The following is a 12,623-nucleotide window of genomic DNA, read 5'->3' on the forward strand; positions in this document are numbered from 1 at the left end:
CAATGCTGTTTTCTCTCAGTTCCCGAGGCAGGAAGTGAGGGAGCTTTTTGGAAGCAGAAGCGCTATACACATTCCCATGGCTATTCCCAAGGCAGGCCCTCAAGGCTGGCTTCTCTCCAATTGGAAAACAGCAGAAAAGACACATACGCAATAATCAAAACAGAACTCGGTAACCGGGAAAGTTGCCAAGTGAAAAAAGTTTTGAACTTGGGGGCCACAGATTCTTCAGAGAGGCTGTGACTGAGCACGGGGGCATCTCAGATCCCCCTAGAAATCTAAGCAAAGCTCAGTGTGTGCAAGCTCCTCCCACCCCTGCTGCCACCGCCCACGCATACCATTTCCATTTGCACCAGAACACCCTCCATCACAGGAGAGCAGGAGAGGGGTGACTGTGTGTTCAAAGCCCCCTTGTGTCCAGGGCAGCTCTGCTGGTAACAAGACGTCCACGCGGATGAGCTCCAGGAAGCACGGGCTGGGTCCGCCCTCCCTGCCGGGACTCGGCAGGCAGGGGGAGAGCCAAACCCACAGGTGTCACCTGCAGGCGGGCGGGCACTGGGCAGGGAACCAGTTCTTCCAGGGGCAGTGGCTCCTTTCTGTTCTTACCTTGATTCACAGGCTGTTTAGCTCCCTGCTGCACCCTGGGCTTGCTGGGAATGGAATTATTTTCAGATACCAGAAAAGCTATTTTTACTTTATCACCAACATTATTGCTGCACAGGAAGACAAATCCAGGGTATTAAGCAGCCCCTGGAAACCGACGCGTGGGACGGGATCCCTGACAGCCGTTCGGATGGAGAGAGAGGGAGCTGATAACAGCGCCGGTGCTGAAGATCGGGGAGATACGCACACTCGCGGGCGGGGCTGGGCTGGGCTGGGCCGGGCGCGCCTGGAGTTTCAAATATCACCCGTGCTCCTTTTTCTTCCTCGCCTCATTTCTTATCTCCACCCAGGATAATTTAAAATGACTAACCCCTGACGAGTTTCAGCCCTGTGAGTTTCACCTTCATTTTCTTCTCTCTCTCCGCATGGAAAAAGAACTATGTTCATCTCAGCTGAAATACATTTAGCTTCCTCCTGGGACCTTCTGATTACGGACCCAGCCTGGAAGTCAGGCCTCCTGGACGCTACCTTAACTCAGTTTCGGGCCAGCTCCACCCTTCTGGGCCTCAGTTTCCCCCTGTGCGGAAAGCCGCTAGATGAAAAGGTCTGGGAATCAGACCCCAAGGAGTGACTGTGGCATTCTGCAAAACTTCATGTGCACCTCCAGTGCCACCTACTGACGGTTTCTGGAAGTGCGTGTGTTTTCAGCAATTCCGAACAAACGCTCAGGGACTGCTCCACCTTCAGTAAGTGGAGGGCTGAGAGAGGAAGGCAGCCAGGGAAAAGGCCGCTCCGTTTTCCCCCGGTGCCCGCAGAGGCAGGAGCAGGCAGAGACGGCCACAGTGGAGACCACGGCGCTACCATGTCGCATCCTGAACACACGCAGCACTGTTCTAAGTGCTTCCTGCAGACTAACCCACCTGATCCTCTCAAGATGCTGGGTACAGAATGTGGCTGTGACTGCCCCCCATTCCTGGATGAGGAGACTGAGGCACAGAGCACTCCGAAGTAGTGACCAGCCAGCAAGCGACTGGAGTCCGAGTGCACCTCCCAGGCCCTCTGCCACACGGCCTGGGGGCCTCTGCTCTGTCCCACACCCCAGACCCTGCCGCCTCCCTTCAACCGTCGCTCTTTGTCCGATCCCTGGGTAGCTTGTGCTTGGGGAGAGGCCAGAGCGGGCCACTTAACTAAAATCCAGGGCAATCTCACTGCAGCCAAGACGGCAGTGGTCACTTCTCCCACCTGGCCTCTGTAGTGCCAGCTGGGGTTCCCTCCCTCGAGTGGCAGGCGATGGGCCACCACCGCGGAAGGCCCACGAGCGAGGCTGAGAGAAGACGGTATCACAGCAGACGGCTGGGGCTGGCCCCGCCTCCTGCTTAGGTGGGCCACCTGGTGCCAACTTCCGTCTCCATGAGAAAAGCCACTCTGTCCCTTCCTCGGCCCCCAGTCACCTCCCCGCCCCCCAGGGAAGCTCCCTTCCCGAGCGCTTTCAGAGGGTCTGGGTCTGGGTGCTCCAGGTGTTCTGGACTCTCACCAAAGCTAACAGCAGCCTCCCTAAGGTCGTGGGGCTTGCTGCATCTGCTCCTTTGCATGCATCTCCTAAAACAGGTGAGACCCTGATGCTGAACGTGTGGTCAGTGTCGGCGAAGTGGCCTTCACAGGTCAGGCTGGGCAGGACCCCCTGCCGGCACCTCCCCCAGGTGCAATCACCACGAGGTGGGACTTACCTGTTTGTCTGGCAGACCCCGTGATAGGCCTCGATGGCGTCTTCCTGATCCACGTGCTTTTCACTGTTAGGCCAACTTGTTCTGGCATTGATGTTCGGCTCCTAGGGGTCCCCGGGGAAACAAAGAAACTCTGGTTATACAAGCGATGGTCACGAATGGACTTTGTATCTCCAAAGAAATTCAAAACACTAATTCAAAAGGATGTGCGCACGCCTGTGTTCCCTGCAGCGTTACTGACAATAGCCAACTATGGAAACCACCCAAGTGCGCGGATGAAAAAGCCGTGGTACATTTATACACAGAATATGACACAGCAATAAAAAAAGGATGAAATCTTGCCGTTTGCAACAACATGGATGGACCTAGAGGCTATTATGCTCAGTGAGCTAGGCCAGACAGAGAATAACGAATACCATGGTCTCACTTACACGCAGACTCTGAAGAACAAAACGAACAAACCAAACAGAAAACAGACTCACGCTGGGAGGGGGCTGGGGGCCTGGGTGAAAAGGTGGAGAGGTTAAGGTGTACAGGTCGGTAGTTAGAAAACAGTCATGGGGATGCACGGTACGGCGTGGGGAAGATGGTCGATAATACTGCAGTGACTGTCTGCAGTGCCGGGGGGGGCACTGGAAACATCGGGGTGGGGAGCACCTCATAAATTATATAAACGTTGAACTGCTACACTGTAGACCTGAAACTAAAACAATACTGAATGCCCACTATAATTGAAGAACATTCTTATGTGACTTTACATATAGACAGATGTATAAAAATGAGCCTTTGGAAAAAGACAAAGGCCCAGGGCCATTTCAGATACAGTAGTTAAACACAGGCAGGGATGCGACTTTAAGAGATCACATTGTGCCCTGGCCGGTGTGGCTCAGTTGGTGGGCACATCATCCCATGGGCCAAAAGGTCATGGGTTCGATTCCCGGTCAGGGTGCATGTCTAGGTTGCAAATTTGGTCCCTGGTTGGGGCATGTACAAGAGGCAACAAATTGATGTTCCTCTCTCACATGTTTCTCTCCCTGCCACCCTCCCTCAAATCAATAAGCACGTCCTTGGGTGAGGATTAAAAAAAAGCTGCGCTGGAAGAATCACAGAATGACAAGGCCTGGCTGTGAAAGGCAGAGTGTGGATGGCGGGGAACTATGGCAAGGACAGTGTCCCAGGGGGAGAAAGTGCCCCAAATCCAGAGGATGCGACCAAAATCTCTCAGTTTGGAACCCTCCGCACTCACGACTGCCTACCTACCCCACCCGAGCTGGCCCCAGGTCCGTGCTCAGAGGTGACCCAGCCTCTTAAGAGTCTAGAGCGGCCCAGGTGGCCTCCGTCCCTGTTCCCCCACCCCACAGTCTGTCCCAGCAGGTGGCAACACCAGGAACAAACTCGACATGGGGGACCCGCCACCTGGGAGGACTGAGGGGGAGAGGAAGCTTCCTTCACCTCAGAGCAAAGCCAACAGCAAGGTGCAAGGTGGAAAACCCAGCCAGAAGCCCTCCTCAGGCTGTGGGGCCCTGCCTCTAATTCTGTGCCTTGTTCCTTTTCAATGTGTTCATACTGAGATGTTTTAGAAGACTCTAGAAACTTCCAGCGAAGTCTCTCACGAAGGGTCTTGCTGGGAGGGGAGCGGGCGAGCACCTTGCTCTGCCTTTAGCGGAGCCCCTCCTGCAAAAGACTCTGCTCTTGGAGGTTCCAACACCCTTGAGGGTAAAGATACGTGAGAAGAACAGCAAACCTGTCACCTAGGGTCACCCTGACAGGTCCGCCCGCGGCCGCCGTCTCCTTACCACGTTCTTGCCGGCAAGCCGGCGCTGGTCGGCGCTGACGATCTGGGTCCTCAGGATGAGCACCTCCTCCTTGCGGACCTCCAGCTCCTCGTGGGCCAGCCTGAGCTGGTTCAGCAGGAGGCTGTAGCCGTCAGGGGAGCTGGGGGCGGAGTTGCTCTGCGTGGCCTGGCCGGCCACGGCCTTCCTCAGCTCGTTCAGGTCGTTCTTCAGCTTCTTGTTTTCCGACTCCAGCTCCTGCCTCTGGAAGACAGTCCGAGCCAGACACGCCATCACCCCTGACCCAGTGCCCTCTCCCCACTCGGGGCTCCTCCTCCCCCTTCCTCGACCAACCTGCCCGTCCTCCTGAGAAGCCAGGGGCAGCCCACCCATGTCAGCGACGAGCCCCCCTGGACCAAGTCCTGACTGGCACTGCCAGCAGCCAAAGCTCGGATTTGAACCCGCGGCCCCTGTGATGGGTGTGAAGCACCTGGCCCGAGGTCTCCATGTTCTCCAGAGTGATCTAAGCTGATGTGGCCAGGGACACCCTTCCTTGTGGGAAGGCCAGCTAAATTTTAATCAAATCAACAAATGCTTTTCCCACAGGACTTCCCAGAGCCCCAGCACCCTGGTGATCTTTGTGTCTTTCGAGAGAGGAAACGGAATGCCCTCCTCACGTTGTTCGCCCCGGGGCGCCCCACGGGCTGTTTTACAGAGCAGGCCAGCAACGCCCTTTGCTGTTCTGCTCACACAGAAGGCCACCGGCGGTCCGCGCCAGTGGGGGAAACACTACCTGTGTTCCGGGTCAGAAGCACCGCTGAGACTCAGTTGGGGGACGTATTTACGCTTTTCTGGATGAAACACCTTTGTGTCTGAGATGGATTCGGATCATTTAAAGACCGACGATCACACACATGCATTGCTGGTGGGGCCCCGGGGTCAATGCGATTCACATTTCCCGAAGAAAATCCAAAAGTGTGGGCAAGTGGGCCTTGCTTGCACACTCGCCACAGAGCTGCAGGGTCACAGGACCAGGAGACGGCTGGGCACAATCTCTGTCTCTTCTGAATGAGCGTGGGGGCCAGCTGTTCTCACGAACAGTCAAACTCAAGGAGGGTGTGTGTGGTGGGGACCCCTGATTTGTAGCCAAGTTGGGCAGGAGCAGGAGTGACCCGGGGACCCACCACAGTGACTGGTGTCCGAAGTGGCGGCAGTCTGGTGGGACCGAGCCCCTAGCCAGCGGTCTGTGCTAACTCCGGGTAGACGGGGCCAGGAACAAGTTGTAGGACCCCCGGTGGGTGCCCACAGAGGACCGGAGAACTGCTTAGTGTTGGAACACCCCACCTTTTGTGTCAGAAGTATTGGGAACGGAGGGAACAGCTTCCTATAACATACGTATCGTGGTTCCTTGTAGTAAATACAAAACTCTCTTCACCTCCAAGTGCGAGAAGGGGAGATGGCGTGCTCACAGCTTTACTTGTTAGCGGCCCGGGGCGGACAACCAGCTTCGAGGATGCCCAGCTTTGCCACCCGCCCTCCGCGGGCCGGGAGTCCGAGCGCCTTACCTTCAGCGTGTTGTAGGCCAGGTCGGCATCCTGGTCCAGATCCACGTCATTCCTTGGCTGTTCCACCTGCATGGACAAGGGGACGGAGAGGTGAGCGCAGCCTACAAAGCAGGTGTCCCACAGCCGTGCTTCCGGGGACGGTCAGGGCGTGCGTTGCCCTCGCACACGGGTCCTTCCTTATGCACATGCCTGCGAAACGCAGCTCACTGCTCAGGCCGCCGGAAGCGCTCCCCAAACCTCTCCCCCACCTGGCCCACCTCGCCCCTTCTGCAGCGTCATGCACACGACCCTCACAGGCACCATGGGATGACTACGTGTGACGTTGTGCTAGGGGCCAAGTCACCCCCAAAGCTGCGACGAAGCCCTAACCCTGGTACCTGCGGATGGAACCCAGTTTGGAGAATCTTTGCAGGTGTTAGCGATCTGAGATGCAGTCGTGAGGACGGGCCCCATGACTGTCCTTAAAGATGAGCAGACAGACCCACGGGGAAGTCGGCCACGTGGAGACGGAGGCAGAGGGGGAGGGGGAGCGACGCAGCTGCAAGCCGGGAACGCCAAGGACGGCGGCCATCAGGCAGCGGCACAGACTCTCCCCAGGGGCCTTCAGAGGGCTGGTGATAACGCCTTAACTCTTGGCCCCCGGCCTCCGGAACCAGAGCCAGTGGGTTCTGGTTGTTTTAAGCTGCCCAGTCAGTGGTGCTGTCTCAACAGCCACAGGAAACAGCACCGTTAAGCCTCATGTACTTATTAAAGAGGTTAACTGATATGTATGAATTCTGTGCTTATTAATGAGGCTCCTGAGCCCCCTTAGGTCTTCTGGGATGTGTGCACTGGTTTCCCAGGAAATCACCTGAGCACCACTCGGGGAGCCTGCTTCCTCCTGCCACCCTACGCCAGGCAGTGTGACAGTCCGCCCCTCTGATGCCCAGTCACTGCCGCCGGACATTGGCTAACCCATGCTAGCAGACGGGGTGGCAGCAACTGGAGCACGAGTCCGCTGGGACGCAGCTGGGCCAGCGATTCCTGCAATTATTCAGGAGCTACTCACCTGTCCAGCGAGAAGGGACAGAAACACTTCGTAAAAGGTTAACTAACTGCTCAGGGTGGTTTTAAGTAACGGGTGATCATTATCTACGGTGCTGGCGACCTTCAGTTACAGGCTTGGCCACCCCCCACTGTCCCACTGCAGCTGGACAAGGTGTGCCTCAGGCTTGGGGTGGGACTGCGTCTGAGTCTCCCTCCCCGCCCCAGCTCTTCCCACAATGGGGAAGGCTGAGCTCGGTGCACGGTGGCCACCCTGCAACCGGGGAAACGACGCTCCACGGTGCCAGCCTCTGCTTCAGCTCTCGCAGCTTCAGCAGGGGGATGTGACTGGTCAGGGTCAGCCGGGAGCCCGCTGCCCAGCGGGAAAGGCCTGTGCTTGCATCCTGTGTGCCATGGATTTGTCATACGGCTATGGACAATGGCTGAGTGTGCGAGGCTCTTGGGAAAGAGCTCATCTACTCCAGTTCGAACAGCTGTGGGCATTCATGTGCGCGGTTGCCAAGTTTCTAAGTGCGCAGCCCACTGGAATCCCCCTGGTGGCCAAGGTGACTTTGCTGGGCCTGGGAAACAGGAGCCGGAGAGATGGAAAGTCAAGTACACGGGCAGCCTGGCTGGCTGTCCCTGAGGCCCCGTCCTCGTCCTCATGGCAGGCTCGGTCACTCCCGCACTGATGGCGCCCCCTACAGACTCCCCCGTCACTCCTTACGCAAGGGCTGGCCTCTGTCTAAGGCTGACACCCCGGCCCACAACGCCCCAGAATAAAGAACCAGGTGTCTCAGGATTCTTCCTGGGACCAAGGGCAGATCCAAGAACACTGTCTGTGAAAGCCTGGGTTCAGGATGCTAGGGAGTGATTCCACAACCCCCTGCGCCCTGCCTACAGTTCCAACCCTTGCTCGGTGATTATTTTTTAAGCAAAGAGATATCCCTTTTTCATTTGCTATCAAGACAAACAAAAGTCTAAAGCCCGGATTTCAAAATGGTCAGGTATCCCGTGGTGGGGAACCAGGAGAGTGAATCCTCAGGGGCAGCTGGTGCGCCGGAAACGTTTACGCCAGGCACCGTCTGAGGTCGTCCTTGCAAATGTCTGATTTCACGCTCACCCCTCAGGTCAGCTTCTCTTCTAACTGAATGAAGTCGTGTATAAACCTAGTCTTCCCGCTTTCCATTCTGCATCCCATCTGCCCGAGAGGTTTGAAGTCCATCAGCAAGACTTACCTCCCCACTTAGTGCTCAGGGGAAAAAAGAAAAACAACCACCCAAGAATGTACTAGCGTCTGTAACACCTCTGATGGGAAAGAGAAGTCAGGTGTTACCAAGGGAGGTTGTGCAGAGGTTGGAGCAGGGGCGGGCAGGGCTGAGGATGCGGGGAGCAGGTCAAACCCCCCAGGGGGCAACTGAGGCCTGAGAACAGACCACAGGTTTCTGACAAACCCACTGTGAGGGCCCTGACAATAAGACCCTGTCCGAGTCAGCCTTGCATCCCATTAGAGGTGGCCTGTGTCCCTCCCGAGACGTGACGGACGGCTCTCCCGTCCAGGTCACTGCAGACGAGCACCGGTCCGTCGGCACCCAGCCTCGCCTCCAGCACTGCCACTGTCCTGCTCTTCTCTTCACCTGCTCTGTCCCCTCCTCCCCGACTGCATGACACGTTCCTCAGCGGCTGGGGATTTCCCTCACTCACAGTCTACCTCCTCTCGTTTAACCAACATTCTGAATGCAAGCCTGGCACCAGCACAGTGCCGAGGGTCCTTGAGACAGAGAGTGGGTGACACGCCGGGGGACACTAGGACTTCCAACAGTGTCTTTCACTGCTCAGCGCTGAGGAGGACCTGGACGGGGGCGAGGGTGCGGGCATGGGGAGGAGGCTGGGGCCTGCGAACCTGCTCTGCTCCCGACCCAGTGGGCCTGAGCTCAGGCCCACGCCGGATTCCAGTTAGGAGAAGGCAGGGCATTTTCTCCGCTCTAATGTCACTCTGCTGGCACTTGTACTGTGATCCCACGGCCCTGTCCTCTTTGCCAGTGGTGGCGAGGCCACAGGCTCCCCACTAGCTTTAACAGCGGACACCTCTGCAGGGCGGGCATCATAAAGCCCACTTCCTCCCCACTGGTGCGATCTGGGGCCCTCGCAGGGAAGACTCAGCCGTGACTCAGCAGGAGACCACGTCACTCTCTGAAGCCCAGCGGCACAGTGGCCCCCCGAGGCTCCGAGGCCCGCACCACAGGGCGCCGCCGCCGGGGGCTCGCAGCCCCGTCCCGCACCTGCACGTTCTTGCTGTCCTGCTGCTCTCTCTTCTCCAGCTGCCCCTGCAGCTTCTTCCTCTCCTGCTCGAGCTCCCGCACTCTCTTCTGCAGCTTCAGGAAGACCGTCATGTCCATGGCCGCCTTCTCCAGGCCGATCTCCTTCAGAGAGAGAGCCAGGGAGCGGGGGAGAGGAGGAATGGAACAAACGCCTCAGGAACCCCACGGCATCTCGCTGCCCACCGCTCTGTCAGCTGTCTGTCCTCACTCTCCGCCCACGCACATCAGTCCACGTCTCAGACACAAAGCCAGGGCCAGCCGGCCATCATTTCTCATATTAAAGTTGGTGCCCCAGGCTCATTTTCTGTCTAGATAACAATATCTGAGTCGCAAACATTTATATTCCTCCTGTGTGGGCCGCGTAAGATGACCGATCACATACTCCAAGAACAAACGGATAAAGAGGCAGCCCTTTTATCTGGAAGTTAGAAGGGCTCCCTTCCGGAAAACAGTCTCACCCCCGAGAAGCTGTAACACTCAGGACATCAGGCGTCCTGATGTGTGAACCGGTGCGGTCACCAGTCAGCGCGCATGTGCTGTCATGCGCCACTGGGTTGCGCCTTGACACAGAGCCAGCGCATGCCCCGTCAGGGAGGCCATGACTCCAACAGCCCTCCCCGCATCCATCGCCCACATGGTTTTCTTTAGATTCACGCCTGGCTTTGCCCTCAGAACGCCCCGCGCCATTGCTGCTGCAACCCCGGATGCCCCCGGAGCAGGATGCAAGAAAGAGAATGCACGTGACGGTGCGATTTGCTCCAATCAGCCTTTAGGGAGTGCTCTGTGCTCAGCCAGGACCGTGCCCGCTGCTCTGGCTTCCCTGGGGAACACGACCCCACTGAGGGGAGTGCCACACAGCACAGCACAGCATGCGGGTGGTGCGTCCAGGCTCCTGATGGAAGCCTCCAGACTTGGGAGAGCGCGGTGGTGAACCCGAGGGCCTTACGCTGGCATTTCTTAAATGTTTGCTAAGGGTCCCTGACCAGCGGCAGACCACCTGGGCTGCAGACAGACAGACCTTTCACCCGAGGCCCTCCTCGTCTAGCCTTCGCTTCTCCATTGCATTCCTCACGGTCTCTTATCCCCCTTAATTTTTCTCCACGGCACTCAGCAGGGCCTGCAACTACACTACAAACGTCTTCCATCGGCTGGTCAGACAAGCTGCACACAGGCAGGCAGGGACCTTCCCGGGCTTGGCCCCCGAGCATCTCCAGCCCCTCCCAGCATGCCCAGCACAGACACGCTCAGAACTCGTGCTCAGAACTCATGCGCTTTTTCATAACTGTCTCCCCTCCATATCTAGCTTCGTGTGCTTCATAACGTTTTATAGGCTTGTGATTTTCTTCTTTTCAAATGCCAGAGGAACACTTGTGTGTCTATGTACCTTTGACAAAACTGCACGCAGGCTATAAAGTCCCCTGTGTAGTGCACTACGTAGGGCTGCTAAGAGGCTATTACTGACAAAAACGCAGTCACTCAGTAAATATTTGTTGTCCTCCGAGCTTCATCCCGCTTCTGACTCACGGAGGAAAATGTTCTCGCGTATTTATCGACATCACTGTCTGCACTGGGACCCTAAACGGGGACAATGCATTCTGTCTGTTGTAATGACTTGGCTGCTCTGTCTGAGGCCGACTGTTGCACGTCTTAGCGATGGGTTCTTAGCTTTGTAAGAGGAACCAGGGACCTGCCTTCTCCCTCCTGGTCTGGAGAGTGGGTAGGGCGAACAATAAAGTATTGTTTGCATGGTGAATGATAACCCCGGAGTACAGTCTGTGAGTCCACTGCAGCCCCCGTGGTCCTGGTGTCAGGGAGGAACCCCGGGAGCTCCAGGCACCACCTGCAGAGGAGTGAACCTCCGCGGGGGCTCTGCCCAGGTAACCCACACCCCCTCTGCACGCGGCCAGCCCAGAGGCTGCCTCACTCACCTCCACCTGTTGAAGGGTGTCCTCCGTGTCTCCGACCTCGGACGTGGAGATGGAGGGGTAATTGGAGTCCGACTCGAGGCTACTTTGGTTTGACGGGTTCCGCCTGTGGCCCGGGGTTTGCTGTTTAAGGAGAAGAACGTGGAAACTCATAATGAACTAATGTTACATAAGAACTACTGCTTTTCAAAGAACAGCAGGCCGGAGAGCTGGACTTCACCCTCGTCTGTAAGGATGGGGCGCCTCTTAATGACACACGGATCCCTGACACTGAGGCCACTCGCTCTTGGGGTTCCAGGGAAGGAGCCCGCACCTCCAGTCTTGCCCGACAGCACGGACAGTCCCTCCAGAACGCCTGCCCCTAGGGCCCCCACTTCAGCACCTGCACCCCGCCAAGTGGTCTATGAAAACAGTAAGCCTACTAGAAACGGAGGTTACCGTTTATACCTTTCATTTAAAAATACCTTTGTGTTTCTTGCATCTGATTTGGCTTTGAGAGTGAAAACTGACCTTGGTAGGAAAACTTTCGATTTCTAGGTTCCTATTCAGTTTCTCTTCCTGGTTTCTATGCAGTTACCTTACTCCGTCTTGTCTGACTATGCGTTTCTGGAGGGAATGCTTCTACGTGGTGAAAAGGCACGACAAACCCTGAAGTGGGACAGTGTTTCCATGTACGTTGCATTTCATCAACAGCTAGTGCAGCTGAGATCAGATGCAAACCCGGAGGGCCCCAGAACAGGAAACAAGAAAGAGAACACATCCACTTGGGTGGGATTTTCCTCCAACTCCTAACTGAGATCTTCCTAAGACCCGTAAACTGGGACAGGAGCCGTCCTTGGGCATGACTGCCGGGCCCAGCTGCTCCCTATGTAACAGCTCCCTGCAGGCCAGGCAGGGACCCCTGGAAGGTGACACAGATTTGCTGGGCAGCATGCAGGTCAGACAGCTGCCCCTGGGGGGGGCGGGTGGCTGCAGGGCCTCGGGACCGCCCTCCTTGCCTTCAGGATGGTCATCTCGTCCCGAAGGTTGTCGTATCTCTGCTCCAACCGGGAATATTCCTTCACGAGGTTCTGGTACCGGGAACGCTCCTCCTCCAGCTCTTTCTCCATCAGGAGATTCTCCTTGACGGAGTTCTGGGCAAATTCATCTGGGAAGCAAGCGGTCAAAGCCACACTTTTTCTTTCTGAATGGATTCCCCTCACAAGCACTGACTCACGCTTTCGGATTAACCTCTTGTTAAAAGGCTGCCCACAACCGCCCCAGCACAGACACTGATGAGTTTACCCGGCCTCCCACCCACCGCCCAGCAAAGGGAAGCTTGTTATTGCTGCTCAAGTCTTCGGTCTGGTCTTCGCAGCAGGAAGACAACCCTGCCCTTGGGGCGTGGGGGAGAGATGCAGGCGGCAGGCGTGACAGCTCCCTCCCTTAATGCACTGGCCTCTCTCCCGCCCCGCCCCTCCCGTGACAAATGTTGACGCCATTGCTGGAGGCATCCTGGAAGAAGCCAGGTTTTGTTCCAGAGTTTCTTCCCTAGTCCCACTCTTTCCAGGTCTTGGAGTTCAGGAAGATTAAAGGGGATTTGAGGAAATCATGCCAAAGGTTACTGGGGGGAGAGGTGGGGCAGGTAGGCAAAAAAAAAATAACATGGATGGGCGTTTCTCCCCCCAAAACTTATTACTCATTTCGTGGAATG

The 12,623-nt window shown here is 56.7% G+C and overlaps 1 protein-coding gene across 3 annotated transcripts in view; it reads right to left on the reverse strand.

The window, feature by feature from the left end:
- Positions 1-12,623, reverse strand: part of MYO5B (myosin VB) — a 258,368-nt gene that overhangs the window by 21,742 nt on the left and 224,003 nt on the right. For all 3 annotated transcript variants that reach the window (XR_006787004.1, XM_045850063.1, XM_045850061.1), the window contains exons 24-29: positions 11,929-12,077; positions 10,934-11,053; positions 8,967-9,107; positions 5,662-5,727; positions 4,121-4,360; positions 2,328-2,428 (exon numbers count right to left, since the gene is read on the reverse strand). Coding sequence is in view for 2 of the 3 variants with exons in the window: in XM_045850063.1 (XP_045706019.1) it covers positions 2,328-2,428; positions 4,121-4,360; positions 5,662-5,727; positions 8,967-9,107; positions 10,934-11,053; positions 11,929-12,077 (817 nt within the window). In the remaining variant the exon portion in view is untranslated. The remainder of the gene's footprint in view (positions 1-2,327; positions 2,429-4,120; positions 4,361-5,661; positions 5,728-8,966; positions 9,108-10,933; positions 11,054-11,928; positions 12,078-12,623) is intronic.

The sequence above is a fragment of the Phyllostomus hastatus genome, unplaced genomic scaffold (assembly GCF_019186645.2).
Source record: "Phyllostomus hastatus isolate PE091 unplaced genomic scaffold, TTU_PhHast_1.1 phas_contig_80, whole genome shotgun sequence".
In the NCBI taxonomy this organism is placed as follows: domain Eukaryota; kingdom Metazoa; phylum Chordata; class Mammalia; order Chiroptera; family Phyllostomidae; genus Phyllostomus; species Phyllostomus hastatus.